The sequence below is a fragment of the Rhamphochromis longiceps genome, linkage group LG20, assembly GCF_057381845.1.
Source record: "Rhamphochromis longiceps isolate RC_006_pf linkage group LG20, R_longiceps_female_GT1.1, whole genome shotgun sequence".
In the NCBI taxonomy this organism is placed as follows: domain Eukaryota; kingdom Metazoa; phylum Chordata; class Actinopteri; order Cichliformes; family Cichlidae; genus Rhamphochromis; species Rhamphochromis longiceps.
The window spans coordinates 38,384,909-38,401,771 of record NC_140576.1 but is presented as its reverse complement, the minus strand read 5'-3'; the positions used below and the strand labels follow the sequence as shown (position 1 = coordinate 38,401,771).

The 16,863-nt window shown below is 51.1% G+C and overlaps 1 protein-coding gene across 6 annotated transcripts; it reads left to right on the top strand.

Annotated features, from left to right (window-relative positions):
• Nucleotides 1-320: 320 nt before the first annotated feature.
• On the top strand, nt 321-16,370 carry tpd52l2b (tpd52 like 2b). Of its 6 annotated transcripts, none has more exons than XM_085392922.1 (9): nt 321-541; nt 3,470-3,627; nt 4,600-4,748; nt 8,964-9,011; nt 11,515-11,616; nt 12,204-12,230; nt 12,744-12,785; nt 13,968-14,016; nt 14,371-16,370. In XM_085392922.1, exons 1-9 carry the CDS (start codon nt 523-525, stop codon nt 14,455-14,457), a joined length of 681 nt encoding a protein of 226 aa, XP_085249048.1. In that variant the 5' UTR covers nt 321-522; the 3' UTR covers nt 14,458-16,370. The 6 variants fall into 6 exon arrangements, with proteins under 6 accessions (XP_085249048.1, XP_085249047.1, XP_085249050.1 ...); XM_085392921.1 differs by having other exon boundaries at nt 12,741-12,785; XM_085392924.1 differs by lacking the exon at nt 8,964-9,011.
• Nucleotides 16,371-16,863: the final 493 nt, after the last annotated feature.

Sequence of the window (16,863 nt, the reverse complement as noted above, 5' to 3'; positions counted from 1 at the left end):
CCCCTGCAGGTCAAAGTTTACAGTGGGTTGTTACAAAAAACACCTTTAACCAGAGTGATGACACACCTCAGTGTGATTGGTTCACTGTGTTTCTGCCAGTTTGGAAATGTAACGTGTAATCTGTTCTTCAGAATTGTACTCGGACTGTTAAAAAAACGTGAAGTCTCAGACACTGATGAATATATCGATAATGGATTTTTTTTAATTTCCGAGGCAGGTAATCCACTATTTCTTAATAAAATAATAGAGGAGTCATCAATAAATATTTCCCAGTCATCGCCTCCAGGCACTAACGTAATATTTTGAAATTCCCCGCCGGATGTGCCTCTGTTGTTTGGCGTTAATTTCACGGACCGTGGGATAAACGACTGCTGCTCCCCGTGTGTTCTTGTCGACGACTTTCTGTCAGCGAAGCTGTAGTGTGGACGGTTTGTGCTCAGTGTGCCGCTCTGCTGTCCGCTGCGCTCCACCTGAAACTTTAAATCTTCGAAAGAGGAGTTTAATCCGCGAGAGAGCGACGCCATGGACCCCGCCAGCCAAGGTAACGCTGAGTGTTAGCCTAGCACGGAGCTAGCCTAGCCTAGCCGAGTGTGAGAGTGCGCAGAGCGGCTCTCAGCGGATACTTTAGCCACTTTAATCGGTCATAAACGGCCGACAGCCCACTGTGTGAGCCCGGTTTGATTGTACGAAGCTGGGAGATCACCGAACATTGGCCACAGGCCCGGTTCCCGGGCTCTGAGCTCGGGTTTGTGGGTTAGCCGCTGAGTGGAACTTGAATCATATTAAAAACGGAGCTCCGTGTTTACGGACACGGACACTGCCGACGTGTTTAACCAGCTCAGACTCCAGGTAGGATTGGCTGGCTGCCACAAACGCAGCAGCAGAGGCTCCTGTATTTACCTGGAGCCTCACCTGAGTGAGTCACCGACCCCTCCTGTCAGGTGGACACAGCTAACTGGCTGTTAGCATGCTAGTTGCTGCTGTGTCATCACTGATTTTTCAGACTGACAGCTTCATGTTGTGTTGACGCTGTGTTTACAGCTGAATCAGGCTGTGTTCTCTCACACTGCCAGGGTGGCTTAGCATGATTCACAAATCAGAATAAGCCTTACAAAGGGAAGTTTTAAACAGCAGGTGGGTGGAGCTTTTGTTTGTCGTGATGACATCATACAGCTGGAAGAGTAGAAAAAGTGCAGAATAGGTCAGCCTTAAAAGCAGCATTTAGTCAGACTGTGAAGGGAGCTTTGTCTTTATTTTAAGGTGAGGCGTGAATTCAGGTTTCAGGACAAAAAGGAAATGACTTCCTATTGATCATCTGCTTTTAATAAAGCCAGCACGTGCACCTTTCTGTCAGTGGGATTAAATTTACTCGAGCTCAAAAAACCCAGATTTGTTAAACGTTCAACATCAGTTCAGGTGAAGACGCTTGTTTTCAGTAAGACAACCCCAGAACGTGAGGAATAAACGGGACAGACGTGTCTTGCGTCAATGCTTGAGCCAATAGGATCCGAGGTGACCTGATGACGCCTCGGTCGGCTCCTGCAGGCCCTCTCTCTGTGAACTCCCCGCGCTGCTCTGCAGCTCTAATGGACGTTTTCAGAGCAGAGGTTACTGCTGCCTCTCGTCTGTGCGCAGCAGGGCGGATAAAGAGGGACGTCCGAGTCTGTGAAGTGACCCCGCAGTAACTACCCGATGAAGCAGGAAGAGGTTTGCTGACTGCTTTGGGTCGGCCTTCAGTAACGAGGCTCGGTCGCTGCTGGCTCACAGGGCGAGGCAGCAGCTGTTGTGTTGTGTTATCAGCAGAAGTGTAAGGAAGGTGTGGTTCACATGCAGGACACGGCTCAGCGTCTGAAGACTCGTCAGACCGCTGCCACATCAGATGATGAAGCTGATAACGCGCACACACACACACGGTTTCTCTGTGAGGGCAGTGAGGAAGTGAGACCGCAGCCGGAAGCATGAAGGATTAGGAAATGACTCTTCTTCAGGGGATCATGGAGGGATGTGCGGGAACAGACCCACAGTGATGACACTGTCGAGAAACCCTTTGAGGCAGCGTCACCTGATGCTTCCCACCTGACCCTGTCAGAGTTACCTGAAATATTCCAGGGTCTGATGTCTGGTCCCTGCTGTGTTAGGTCAGTAAAATCCTTTGGGGGTTCTTAATGTTTTGACCATTTTGGGTCAGGTGGTGTAAGCAAACGTGGAGGTGGAAGAAACTTTGATTTTATTTGTTACTCCCGCTGCAGTGATGTAAACTGGGAACGCCCCTATAGCAGCGACTCAACTTTCAAAATTAGAGTGGGGGGTTTGTCAGTCATAGATTAATACTGTAGCCCCACCCCCACCTGTGACACTAGCAGGACCATTTTTGTATGTCACATGAACGGCGATGTTGTTGCTATGGCATTCACGTAAACACGAGAAGGTCATTTTTACTGTGATTAAATGTTCCTTTGAAGGCGCTGCCCAGGTGCTTGCATGCGGCCTGTGCCGAGGGTCCGGCTGTAACGCTGTGTCAGCGCTGCTGTAACCAGGAAGTGTGGAAGGACGTCCTTCAGTAACGACATGAATGATGCCGGCGAGCATCGAGAGAACATTGTGTGGTGTTTTTGTGCCTCTATAATTGCAGATGTTGTCTATTATTTTGAAATGCTGGGCTGTAATTCCGAGGCTGAATCCTGCACACTCGGGTCAGTGTAGCTGCGCAGACACACACACACTAAAGGGTGTTTGTGCGATGTGAAACCTGATTTAATGCATTATGACTGTCAGCACAGGGACAGCGTTACTTTAATGCACCGGGGGACGCTGGGTAAGAATCGCTTTGACTGCCATCTGTCCATCGACACACCCCCGCCCAGTAAAGTCTGTGACAAAGGCGGGCTCAGACGGACGCACAATCGTACAATAATCTGCTCTTCGACCGTGAGTCAGGATTTATTGGGGCCCAGCTGGCTGTGCTGGAAATGCGGGTAAACCTGCGTTGAGGCCATTGCTCATTGGCTGACACACCTGCGAGGTCACCATTATGGTGGTCTGTGTCGTCTCTACAGTCAGTCATCAGTGAGATTTTTTTCTCAAGTGTGGATCCTGGTTTAAATGAAACGGGTGGAGGTGGTGGAGGTCACAGGGTCATCCTGCTGATTTTTACCATTTGCCGGTCTGACCGGGGTCGCCAGCGTTTCCTGCTGACTCACGTCCACCGCCAGAGGTCCTCCGTGTTGGACCGCACTGGTCCACAGGCTGCTACGCCCATCAGAACCAGTCCTTCTGTTCCAGCATGACTCAGTTTCTTTCTCAGTGTGGCGGTGTTCGCAGCAGCTGCTGCCACTTCCTGTTTGATATCAGCTGCCGCCAGCACTCGCCTTTTCCTGTGTGTGTGTGTGTGTGTGCGCGCGCGCGCCTCTGTTGCTTTCAGCATTGTCTCAGTGTCTCTAATCCCGCCTCCTCCTCTTCCTCCTCTCAGATATCAACCTGAACTCTCCTAACAAAGCTCTCGGCGTGGATCGCACAGACAGCCTGTCCGACGTGCCCGTGGAGGGCGCTATGGGGAACCCAGCCAACCCTCCTCCACCTGGCCTGACGGAGGAGGAGGCGGAGGAGCTCCGCACCGAGCTCACCAAGGTACACACCACACCTGCTGAGATCCCAGGTGCTCGACAGCACCTGTGTGGTGGGGGCGGGGCTTCTTTAAGTGTTAGTTTGCAGTGTTTGGATCCAAAACTGGAGCTCAGGAGTTTTGAAATGAAGTGTCAGGTGACTGATTACAGCGAAAGGTTTCACTGAGCAGCTGTTTAATTTAACCCTCTGATCCTGTGACTGTCATGACATCATGAGCGCTGCGTTTACGCCACGGCCTCTGCGGTTAAACCGTTACTTGAGCCTGAAATAAAAATGGTAAATGGCCTGTGTTTGTATAGCGACCCCAAAGCGCTTTACATATCCAGTCAGCCACCCATTCACACACACATTCACACACTGGTGATGGCAAGCTACATTGTAGCCACAGCCACCCTGGGGCGCACTGACAGAGGCGAGGCTGCCGGACACTGGCGCCACCGGGCCCTCTGACCACCACCAGTAGGCAACGGGTGAAGTGTCTTGCCCAAGGACACAACGGCTGCGACTGTCTGAGCCGGGGCTCGAACCGGCAACCTTGTGATTACAAGATGAACTGCCAACTCTTGAGCCACGATCGCCACTTGAGCCTGTTTTTTTTTAAAATTTTTTTTTTTTATATTGAGATCAGACGCCCGGACTCGGCGGTCGCTAATGGACCGGGTGCTGGTTACCTAGGTAACCTTCTAATGTACTTACTACCACTTCATCAGTCAGTCAGCAGTATCCTGAGCTCTCACTTGTAGTCGCTACAGTTGAGAACAATTTTATTTGCCCCGCCCCCTTTGTGTTGCCAGTGTGTGTTTGTTTTCTTCCTTCCTGTGTGAACGCAGCTTTCTCCAAGCCTCCAGAAAACAGTTTGAGGGGTGGGGGTGAATAAGGATGGTGGTGTTTACGGTCTCTCCATCAAATAACGTGACTTTCTGTGGAGTTGGATTTAAAGCTCCTGTTTTAAGAAAGTCTGTGAATGTGTTTCAGGTGGAGGAGGAGATCAACACCCTGCGGCAGGTTTTGTGCGCAAAAGAGAGACACGCCGCAGAGCTGAAGAGGAAACTCGGCCTCAACCCGCTCAACGAACTCAGGCAGAACCTCACGAGGAGCTGGCAGGACGTGCAGACCTCCAACGCGTACGTATCTGTGAATGCGCCGGGAGGTTAGGCTGTCCTCGGAGAGCTTTCGTATATCTCGGTGCTTTACGTTTCAAATGTTCTCCACAGCTTAGACTAAATAAAGGCTCCATTCAGTCCCAGCAGATATCGCTCACAGCCTTCAGCTCAGCTCTGAATAACAAGAGGACCGAAGGTTGGACTCATGCAAACATTGATTTGTTCTGGATGGCGTCGCGTTTAATTAGCCTAAATTCATGTGTTTGATGGCTTTGGCTTCCTCAGCTGGTTCTGTCAGAGGTTTCTTCCTGTTAAAAGGGAGTTTTTCCTTCCACCGTCACCAAAGCTGTATCTGGTTTGCCACGATGTGGACTGAACCCCGAGGCTGTCAGGCTGGGAGGTCCCCACAGGTGAGGAGACGAGCTGTTGAAGCATGAGTACTGTTCAGCAGTCGGAGGCTCGCTTCACCGAGGCTGGAGGTTCAGCCCGAGTCTGTGGATCCTGATTGGTTTGCAAAGAAGAAACTGAACAAGTTGAAGGCCTCGGCTTGTGGCACAGCCACATCTGCACATAGAGTCCAGCTTCACCTGGTTTGGATCCCACCTCCTGATGCTGAGGAGGAGGTGTGATCCTGAGGATGTGCAGGGAGCACCTGCTGATAGACGAGCTTCTGGCACAGGATGCGAGAGGGTGTGTGCGAGTCCCTGCGGGCGCCGGTAGTAACGAGCTGCAGACTGACCCATCCGGTTTCACGTTGCATCGTTTAGATGAAACGGAAGCTGCAGAGACAGTTTCATCTCTGACACGCTCAGACGCAGCGGCGCTCTGCGCTTTAATGGCAGCAAAGCTTTTCTGAAGGAAGGAGAAGTCACTGCTGTCTAACCTTCTGTTAGTGAGGGGCAGCCAATCAGCAGAAAGTGGGTCTATAAGGGGCGGAGCTTGTTTCAGACAGAGCTGCAGGATGACAGGAGGGGTTATACTGAAGTGTGATTCAGGCTGAGCTGACGCCGTCCTGTGTGTGTTTCCAGCTACGTGAGAACGGCTGAGACGCTGGGCGAGTGGAACGAGCGGGTGACCCGTTCAGATCTGTGAGTCGACGCCGTGCTCGCTGCTCGCTCTGTTTGCGCTCTCACGCTCTGACTTTGGCACCCAGCTTCTAACGTGTGCGTGAACATTTCAGCGGTCTAGTGTGGGAGCTGCTCAGGCTCACCTGCAGCTGTCTGCTCGGTCTCAGGTCCCTGAGCCGGACCTCTGCACCGTGTTTGTGCTGTCGGAGCATTTTTAATGACATCATGTGACCGATAACATGGCTGCTGTGACGTTTCTGTACTAACAGACCAGGAAGAAGGCTGAGCTCCAGTTACTGAGGACTGAGTGTGAGTCTGTGATGCTAGCATCATGCACCGTGGTGTCAGCGGACAGAGCAACTGCTGGAGTGAGTGCTCTGCTGTGAGGTAGCACTGAGGTGGGATTTGGTGTGGGCGTCCTGACCACAGCAGCCTGAGCTGCATGCCTCACTCACCCGAGTGTGTTTGGTTATCAGATTCTCTGTGGAGGAGCTAAAGGTTCAGTGTATTTCTTCACTTCCCCTCTCAGAGATCAGGTGTCTTTGCCTCCAGATGTGACGGTGTCCTCTCCTGCTTCCTCTCAGCATCAGTCTTCCTCCGTATTTTTGGCTTCTTCAAACAGCCTTCCCCCCTCTGCTGTCTGAGTTACAGGCTGTTCACTGCAGTCAGTCATTCATTGTTCCCCGCTGTTAGAAATCAAGCGCACCTCCTCTAAAGGAGGCGTGGTCACACTTCCATGTGTAACTATTGTGCTGATAATTACATGTTTGTTTTTTCATTCAGTAAAAGGCAGCTATTGAACCGATGAAGGTCTTTGCTGGTGATTGGAAGCGTTGGTTTGACTTGTGGCTGTAGCTGGAGTAGACGCGCTGGGAGCTCGTGGGGAGAAAACGCTGCCGTGCCGTCATGGAGATGGGTGCGCTTGATTTATAAGGCGAGGCAGGACAGAGCTTTGAAACGTTTCAAAGTCAAACCCAGTGACGGTAAAACGCGACTCGTTTGTCGGACCGTGGTTATTCACCATGCAGCTGCAGGCCTGTGTCTCCCGAGGCCAGCGGCTTCCGTCGCAGACACACCTTGGCGTTGGCGCCACGGGTGTTTTTACGGTTGACGTTAACGTCCAAAAACCCTGTTAAAGGTGACAGCGCTCCCGGACACGTGGAGTTGGAGACCCCACAGAGGATGAGTCGTTCCCAATGAGCATGTGCAGAATTGCTGCATCACTCAGAGCCTCAAGCACGCCATCTGACCCCGGGCGATCCCGGCTGACCCCTGAAACGACTTCCAGTCTGGGTCAGTCCGAGGGACACGTTTCTGTGCCAGCAGAGCAAAGACACGCTGTGAATCGCAGCGTTCCCGCCCGGCTGCTGAGGCCTGAGGCTGCTGGAAGTTTCCAGGTTCCGCCTCTGTAATGAACCGGATTGGCGAGCTCGCTCGGATAGTTGGCGTGACCTGACGGGGCGGCGCTGCTGACTCGTGCTTGACTCACAAGCAGCAGCAGCTGCACCGGCAGGTTTCTGGTGTTTGTTCTGCTCGCAGAAATACACCAGCACGTCGGCGAGCGCTGTCGGTGTTAGTTTGTGGTCGTTCGTCTGCCGCAGACGTGCAGTCAGCGTGGATTTTACTCTAATGCAGCTGGAAACGTGTCTGCAACCACACGGACAGCTCGGACTCGCTGCTGCAGGAACGAGTGGGAGGAAAGGAATGCGAGAGAGGAGGAGGGGAAGAGACGGTGTTTTGCTTAGTCACATGATACGTGATATCCAGGAAGACGGGCAGGCGGGTGAGGCGCGCACAGACGCTGTGAGTTATGAACACGTCACGGCCGCATGAATATTTTTAGATGTTCTCTTTTTTTCCCGTTTCCTCGTTTTGTGGATCAGCTGACTGAGCGTCTTGTCTCAAAGTAAACCGGAGGCGGTGGAGACGGAGCCGTTTGGGTTGATGTGGCCCGTGCAGTGGGAGGGGACAGTTGTGGGCGGAGGCTGGCCTCGCGGGGCGGCTCCGGTTTCTGTAAAAATAACTCAGGCTGTCTGCGAGGTCAGAATCGGATTGTTGCACAACAGGAGTCTGCTGTGCGTTGGATTCGACCTTATGCTGCAGCTCACCGTGTCATGTTTCACAGATCAAAGTTTAAATATCATCACATCATCCATCCGTCCTCTGATCCTTATCAGGTTGGCGGGGGGTGGAGCCTGTCCCTGCGGTTAATATTTATCGCAGAGCTTCAGATAAATGGGTGAAATGTTCGGTGAGCTGATTAAAATGACCCTGAGTCCAGTTTTAACTCCATGGCATCATGTGATCACCAACACGCACGTTTCTCTGTGACTGTGGACTGAGTGGACGCTGACCACGAGGGAAGCAGAGACGGCCTCCTTCCTGACGCTCACAGCTCCGGTCTCGGGTTTGAGCGGTGCGGCCAAAAGTCTCATCACCATGGCAACCACAATAGCAGCTTCACCAGTGCAGGTGTTTGAATGTTAGTGGACACAGGATACGGCTCATTGTGATTGGCTGTTTAAACCGGGACCTGCACAGGCCCGTTTCTGATTGGTGGGCTAGGTCAAAGGTCATCACGACAGGCCTACAGCTACTTCACAACAATTATTCGAACAGCAACACAGTCAGCACACACACACACACACACACACACACACACACACACACACACACACACACACAGGCGCACACACCTGTAGGTTCCTCGGTCAGGACGGCGTTCCTGTTTCCTGGCTCCGCCCTCAGCTGCGTGGCTGTGTGACTCCTGTGAACTCCACGCTGATCCTCTCCCTGCTCTGTGAGGTCTGAGTGTTTACCCGTGTACCTGCAACCTCGCTTTACGCCCCGCCCCTCGCAGCGGACCGCCGCCAACACGGATGTGCTGACTGTGTGACTGCTGTTCATCTGTGACGGCTTCTTTTCAGCTGGAGGTTTTTATGTTGCAGATCTGTATTACATGTGAATATTCTTTTCCATCAACGTGTTATATGAACGTGCAGCTCTGAATCCACGGCGGCGGCGTTTTTAAACCTCCTCCGTGTGCTCAGGAGAGTCGGCGTTCCTGTCCGGCCGCACACAGCGGCAGCTTCTAGCATGTTTTGGACGTTTTCAGCTGACGTGTGCTGTGAGTGTCTCTGTGTGATTTTTCCTGCTGTTGTGTCTTCAGATATCTGTCTGCCTCGGCCACTTTGGATGACATTACCCACTCCGACGCGTGAGTTGACCTTCGTCTTTGTGCTCTTGTCTGTCTGTAGATGAGTTAAGGTTTCTTTCACTTTGGGATTTGTGGAAGTTTTCTGTTTTCCTTTTGCTTCTGTGGTGCCACGGCGGTAGAGCTGTTGCTAACGAGACGAGGAGACGTTTTCTGCTGTGGACGCAGCTGAAGCCTCCTCGTTACACTTTTCATCGTCTTCAGTGTTTGAACCAAAAATATTCAGGCCCTGTCGATGCTGACCACGTTTTCTCCAGTTATTAATCTAAAACGGACGTCATGCAGAGCGTTCAAACAGTCAAAGCTGACAGGAAGTGAAGCGCCACCGCCATGCATGTCTGGCAGGGATCATTGATTACAGTAAGTGTCACACGGACACAGTGGCATTTATTCTCAGGTGGAGTAACTATCAGCTCGTCCAGAGCGACCCTCCGACGCGCCACACAGCGGCGCACACGCAGAGCTGCGAGCAGGAACCTGGAGCTCTTTGTTTACGGCGTCATCGTCAGCTCCCAGTCTGTTTTGGAAAAAGCAACAGTGCAGAGGTTCAACAGTTTAAAAAAAAAAAAAAAGCAGAAGATGACATCATAGGGTTAAATGTTTTATTAATATTAGGGTTACAGCAGGGGCGGGGCTCCGGGGGGCTCCAGGCCTCGAGGGCCGGCGTCCTGCAGGTTTTCAGACATGTCAGCTGATTTAAATGGCTAAACGACCTCCTCAACATGTCGTGAAGTTCTGCAGAGGCCTGGAACTGAACTGATCATTTGACCCAGGTGTGCCGACCCAGGGTGATAAAGCTCGAGGCCTGGAGTTCCCACCCCTGGGTTACAGGAAGTGTTATTGAAGCTGTGATGGTGGGTTGAGAAAGAAAACTGGAACCAAAAAGCAACAAACTCAGACCTGTGTGCTCGTTTCCAGCTCCTCGTCTTTCTTCTTGGGTTGTAGTAGAGTAGCTTTGCATGATTCACAGTTTATCATAATCCTCCTTCATCTTGTGCTGCTCCTTGGTGGAGGTCAAAGGTCACAGATGCTGCTTTGCCTGATGACCTAATGCTGCGACTGCTTTTCCAGACTGACACAGTTTTCCTGTTGTTCCTGGCTGTGCGTCCTGGCTGACGTTCAGAGTGAAGCCGGCGTGGAGCTGAAGCTGTCGGCCGTGTGTGTGTGTGTGTGTGTGTGTGGGGCTGAGATTTTTGTGCTCCTATTGGTGGACCTCACAGAGGCCTGGGTCTGGGGGTTACGTTGAGATGCAGAGTAGAGTAGCCGGGGATCGAACCACCAACGAGCCGCTGGTCCTCCCGAGCCGCAGCTGTCAGTGCTGTTACTCTAAAAATGTTTTCCCCCCCCCAAAAGTAACCAAGTTACTTTCTGCAAGTAACAATCCAGCTCTGAACTTTTCACGTGCTTCAATCGTGCTGCTGCGTTACTGTAGTGTTGACAGACGCCTGCTGTGCGTGGAAGCAGCGAGAGCACGGCGTGTTCTGCTTGCCGTACGCGTCGTCCTGTCCGTGCTGGGATCAGAGGTGTTTGGAGGTAAACGGGAGCTCGACTGCAGGAATGAAAACAAGCCGCTGACTTCCTGTTGTTTTCACAGCTGGTCAGGCGAAGCCGTCGGTAAACTGCTGTTAGGCGAGTTATAGATCCGGTCTCTGATCCATTTGAACTTCAGCCCCTGCGTTTCTGAGCTCCTGCATGCGTTTGGCTGAAGAGCCTCCACAGGTGGTGTGCTGCTTTGTTAGCTGCTGGACGTTTTCTGTCTGGAAGCGTCCTCAGTCTGGACCCGATAAACCTGAGGTTCTTGTCTCGGGACCGCAGATGGACACAGCCGCTGCGAGCTCGCTCTGCGGTCTGCAGGATCAAAGTTGGCCCTTGTTGTTTCGTGTTTGGATGAAAGGGCGGACAGCGACGTACGGGAGCATCACACCTGCTGATCAGTAACATCAACATAAAATCCTTAAAGCGGAGCTCCGCCTTCCTCAGCGCTCTGTTACAGTGACCTCACAGCAGCCATCTTATTGGTCACATGACCTCATTAAAAGGGCTCCGGCAGCACGAGCACGATGCCCTTTAAAGCTGTGTTACGGAGGAGGATCCACGGACCGTCAGGCTGTAACATGAGTCTGAGGCACGGACTCACTGCTGCCTCTGCTGGACGCTGTTGCATCTCAGGTCTCTCACATCATCAAACCAGTAGTGTGGCTCTGTTCGCTGTAACGCGCTCGGCTCGCCGCTGGTCGTGACCAGCCATCGGTCTCCCTGTCATGTTTTCCTCGTGCTGTGAGGCGAGACTGAAATAAGCTCTTCCTGCCGGCTGACTGGTGCCTGCTAACACTCCTGGGTTCTTGTTCCTGTTTCCAGTTTGTTCCAGAGGGAGGACGCTCTGCTGTGTTTAACTTGCTGTGTGTCGCGGCTGGTCTGTGTGAACACTAACACTGGTGCGTTTGTGTGTCTGTGGCGCTGCAGCTCAACACTAACGCCTCTGTTTCTGTGCTCCTCCTCTCTGCAGGTACAAGAAGACTCAGGAGACGCTTTCCCAGGCCGGACAGAAGACGACCGCGGCTCTGAGTACAATGAGCACGGCCCTCAGCAAGAAGATCGGCGACATGAGGTACAGTGCGACAGAGCCAACATGGCCACCGCGCCGGCTCAGCTGCAGGAACAAATGTCAGCGGGGACGTGTGGACCCATCCTTACACCGTCCCCTGCTAGGCAACCTGGTGACGAGTCTGTGGATCGTTTAAATCAGGTGGTGTGTTGGGTCTGCACGCCTCTCCTGCTGTGGGTTTAGCTCCCCGAGTGACAGAGTGCGAGCACTGCTCGGGCGACGGCCCGTTAACGTGGCTCACAGCATCAACCCTGTCCCGTCCTCGCCAACGCGGGGGCTCAGAGAGCGCGTTGGCGAGGACGAGGCCCGCCTCAGACCGTCACCAGGTTAAACCCGGCCACGCGTTTCTTCCTGCAGCTCTGACTTCATCTCCGGTCGCGTCCTGCCCACCTGCAGCTTCACTGCTGTGATTGGGTCGTTACCCAGCTTCAGTGCTGAGTGTGAGTAAAGCAGCAGTGGGACGCGGCCCCCTCCACTCTGCAGTTTAATCCCTGTAGCTCAGTGTGTGTGTGTGTGGGTGTGGGTGTGTGGGTGTGGCCTCACGCTCTCTCTCTCTCTCCTTCTTACCGCTACCTTGGTCTGACCCGCAGAGCTCTGCCGTTCTCTAACTCCTTTAGGTAAGCCTCCACATGTTGTCATCCTCACACGGTCAGTCACATGACCTGTAATTATGTAAACGCAACACTGGTCCACTAAGAAGTCAGGTGACCCTTTAAAGTGCCTCAAGGGGACTGCTGTTGTGACTTTGTGTTGTGTCAATAAAGTTGAATTCAACGTTTGTAGTGATGCTAGGCTCAGGTTGCTGTGGAGACAGCTTCATTTCAGTTTGATGGTTCTGTATGTTCATGTATCAGCGCCAGTTTAAAGTGCTGTGCTCTGATTGGCCAGCCTGACAGGAAGACGTTTCGATGATATGAGCTGAAAATAAAGTAAACGAGTTAAAGAAACGACGCTGGGCGTTCCAGCTGTGCAGAGGATGTTTGAAAAACTCAGTTCTTTCAGCGTCAGACTGCTCTGCAGGCTGTGACAGCTGATTTAACAGCTGTGTGCGTGCGTGTGCGTGCGTGTCACTGCTTCCTGCATTGTAACACTTGCTTTTCTGTCTCTTCTCTTTAACGCATTCAAAGTAGCAACTATTCCATTCGCCACTCGATAAGTATGCCCGCCATGAGGTAACGTAACACACACACCTGTACCTGTCTGTGCTCGCTAACATCAGCTCACTGAAGGCGTTCAAACCTGGGGGCGTTTGATGTGGGGAAATGAGGTGGAGTTTTTATTGGCTACTTTTATTCGAATACATTTATTCGACTCTGCCGTCAGCTGATCTGATGTTTCCGTGGCAACATGAAAGTTTTTGATTTTAGTTGTTATTGTGTTGAAGTTTGACGCTGCGGTGACATAATGAAACTTTGCTGCGGTGGCTGTTTTTCTTTGTTTGTTCTTTCCAGTCGCAGCTCGTCTGCAGTGAAACACAAACGATACAAACATGTGTACATTGTTTGTTTTTATTAAAGCTGCTTTTATTTCATGATTGAATATTTTATCAGGTCTATGGCCCAAAACGTCGGGCTGCTGTGAGTCTGCACATCTCAGAAACTCACATTTTATTCACAATAAAACATAAAACATGACGGGTCTGACCTCAGATCAGTCTTAAAGGAGTCCAGAGCAGATGGCGCCATTTCTCCATCGTGGTCACGCGTGGTTCTCCTCCATGTGATGGAGCTGTAACCTGCACGTGTGGACTGCACGCCGAGCTGCTCGCATACGGCGGTTTCTGGAAGCGTTCCTGAGCCCGTGCACTGATTGATCACAGAGCGGCGTTTGAAGGTTATCGTCCCCGCGCACAGAGATTCCTCTGAGTATGCTGATGATGTCATGTTCACAGTGAGGATTGCTGTAGGTTGGTGAAGCTCTGCCCGATCATGTGACCCAGCTGCTGACAGAATAGAATCGAATAGAATAGAATAATCCTTTAATTGTCCCACAAGGGGAAATTTGGTTGTAACAGCAGCCAGAAAGACACAACACACAGGACACCTGATCAGCTGATAAATCTTCCTCCGGCTGTTTCTCTTCTCAGTTTTCAGCGTTTTGTCGACCCGTCCCAACTTTGACGCACGTGCTGCCGCCATCAAAGTCAAACTTTATTGAAATGGTTCATTTTCTCCTTTAAATGTTTTCTGTGAATCAAATCTGGATTTATGAGACTTGCAGATCATCACATTCAGTTTTTATTCACACGGCATCCTGACGTTTGGATTTGGCGTTGTTATTAAAGAAATGTGATGTTTGTTAGATTTGATGTGGCGGTGTTATTCTGACTCTAACCTCGTGTCTCTGCTCCGCAGAAACTCTCCAACCTTCAAGTCCTTTGAGGATAAAATGGGGAACCTGAAGGTGAGCAGAGGTCTGCAGCAAAGTTTAGTGTTTGGAAAAGGATCAAAGTTGAACATTGAGTTCAGATATCTGCAGGACGAGCAAAGGTCAAAGGTTAATGCAGAGTTTCACCACAAGGTGGCAGCATGTTCTGTGTCCAGTGTCGATTAGTTTCTTCTTCTTTGCATGTTTTTGCTCACGGTGCTCCGTGAGTGTGGGACAGGAAGTCAGCTTTTCTTTAGTTTCAGGTTTGTGTCTGAAGGAAGGTTTTAAAATGAAGACGAGGCTTTAAACAGAGTAAACAGGAAGCTGATGAAGGGACGCGCTAACCGCATCACTGACCCTCAGCTGTTTCCTCTTCCTCTCTCTCTTCAGTATAAGGTCGTCGGTCAGAGAGGAAATGGAGACGCCGTCAGCTCCCCCACCGACACCACCCCCACTCAGGAGAACCCATCTTTCTGAACACTCGCTCCCTCCTCCTCCACCTCCTCGCCGCCACCTTCTTCACGACCTTAGACTGTACTGTTACCACCTCGTCGCAGAGCCACACCTCCACCTCCACCTCAGCAGCTCGCTCTGTAGCTGGTGGCAGAGTGCACAGCCCCGCCCCCGAGCCCCGCCTCTGTTTCAAACCCATCAATGTTTCAGAGGCCACCCGGCTAAACACCAGGCGCTAAAAGATGTCACCTTCTGAAACTTGACCCCCCCCCCAAGTGTTCATACGCATCCAAAAAACAAACACGCAAACCTCCTGCAGGTGTAGCTTTGGAGGCGGGGCTTCTGCAGGTGGAGGAGGACTATATGGGCCTCTGTGGGTGAGCGTGCTCTCTTCTTTCTCTGCATTCACACTGTGAGCACACGCTGCACAGCGCCCCCCGCCGCGCTCTGTGTAAACGCAGGCAGGTGTACAGGTTAGCGCTATATACCTGCGAGGATGGGCGGGGTCAGGACCCGGGAACCCCCGCCCTCCTCGACCTTCTCCACGTACACGCACATCCCACCTGAAACCCCCGCTGTGTAAAAAAGCCCTTCAGCCATTTTGTATTCTCTGAACTCTTTTACAGCTTTGCAGACGTTTTTACGTAACTTCTATCGGCGCGTACCAACACAGGTAACCAAACTGTCTCCGGTTCACAGGCGTGTCGCTGAAAACGCAGCTTCCTGTTAGTGAAACTGGCGTCGCCGTCGGAGCGCAGCCGACGCTTCAACGACGCTTCGCCGCGAACGCTACCTGCTGAATGTCACCGCTTCTCAGTCGGCCTTACTCGCGTTAAAAGCTTCGCCCGCTCTCTGATCCAGCCGCGGGACACGCCCACCCCTCGCCCTTTGGTTTTTCTTCTTCTTCTCTGGGTTTGGTGAAGGACGGGACGCCCGGGTGTTTGTGGTGTACTCACACGGGGCGCGTCTGGTGTGCCGCTTGTCTTCGTTCGGGCCTGCAGAGTAACTTCCTGTACGGAAGCGACCACGCCTGCAGATGAACTGCGCTCACGCCAAACAACAGAACAACTGACTTTTCAGGTTTTTTTCATTATTTGTAAAACGCCATGAAGTACCGTGCCAATCTTTGTGTGCTTTGCCAACATCACTCCTGCCCGCTACAGGAAGTGCTGACGAGCTCGTTAATAAGACATCCTGCTCCTGTGGCGTCCGACTGCTCTGTGACAGGAAGTGGTCATTGAGGCGTGCCGCCACGTGTGAGTACACCTGAGAGGGAGACCTGTCATCAGTCTTGCGGGTCTCCGCTGTAGGTGTTTCTGCTGCCCGCGGCTGTCCTGCCTCCTGCGTGCGTCCTTATTCTTTGTGTTGATCATTATGGTAGACGATGAAGATGATTTGTTAGCTGCTTCCTGATTTTCTTTCCTTTGCTTTTCTGAGGTAGTTTCTTCTTTGTAAAATGTCATCAGTTGCCAATCCTGAAATATCTGTTACAGACTCTTTCTTTGTGTCTCTGGATCTCCTCAAGTGTCTCTGCGCTTTGCCAAGATTAAACAAACTTCTGCACACTACAAGAAATACTCCTGAAGTCATTTACTTAATAAAAGAATCACATTTTTCTTATGCACAGGGGAAAGGAGCTCGTCAGTGTGAGAAAAATGCGATTTTGAAACTAAATGGATTTTCCTCCTTGAAAGCTGCACATGAGCAGTTTGTTTTGGAGAGTAGATGATGGATGGAGTGAGTGACTTCTTAGTTTTGGGACGTGCAGCACACCACGAGCATGCTCACTGAGAACTTTCAGCTTTATTCGGGTCCGGGGCCTCTCTCATGTAGATCGTTAAAGGGATCAGATTTGGAAGCTTATGGTGAATTAATTAAAAACATTTTTGGTTTATTGTAAATGTTTGGATATCAATAAAGCATTCCTTTAAATGAAATGTGCCCTGTGATCTCTTCACTTCACTGCTGTGCATAAATTTACTGACACATCTTTATAATCTGTAAATTGAATAAACATTAATTAAAGTTTGATTCTGGATTTGAGGCTCTCCTTTTTCTGAATTCATGGAAAAGTATTGCTGAATTTAACTGATTTAAATTCAGATGAAGGCTGCAAAGTTAGAAAAATAAAGCCATGACCATCTCCTGGGTTGCTAAATTTCCTGAGTTTAGAGTCAACTATGACACCTGGGGCTGAACAGGAAGTCAATCTGACGGTTTTTGGGTTTCAATATGAGAAAACGTCAGCTTTTAAAAAAATAAGCTGCATGCATATTCTATTCTGTATGCAAACAGCATAGGTGACAGAGGCTGAGGTCACCGAAGGTTAAATATGTTTACAGATTTTCGTCTTGATGCATTCTCAATCATCCAGGAAAGTGAATCTTTGATCAGTGGTTGTTGATCAGTGGTCATGAGAATTAGCATAAT

Coding starts and splice junctions, on each gene's coding strand:
- tpd52l2b (XM_085392921.1), top strand. Junction 12,231..12,740: donor CCGTTCTCTAACTCCTTTAG/GTAAGCCTCCAC, acceptor ACGCATTCAAAG/TAGCAACTATTCCATTCGCC. Junction 14,017..14,370: donor ATAAAATGGGGAACCTGAAG/GTGAGCAGAGGT, acceptor CTCTCTCTTCAG/TATAAGGTCGTCGGTCAGAG.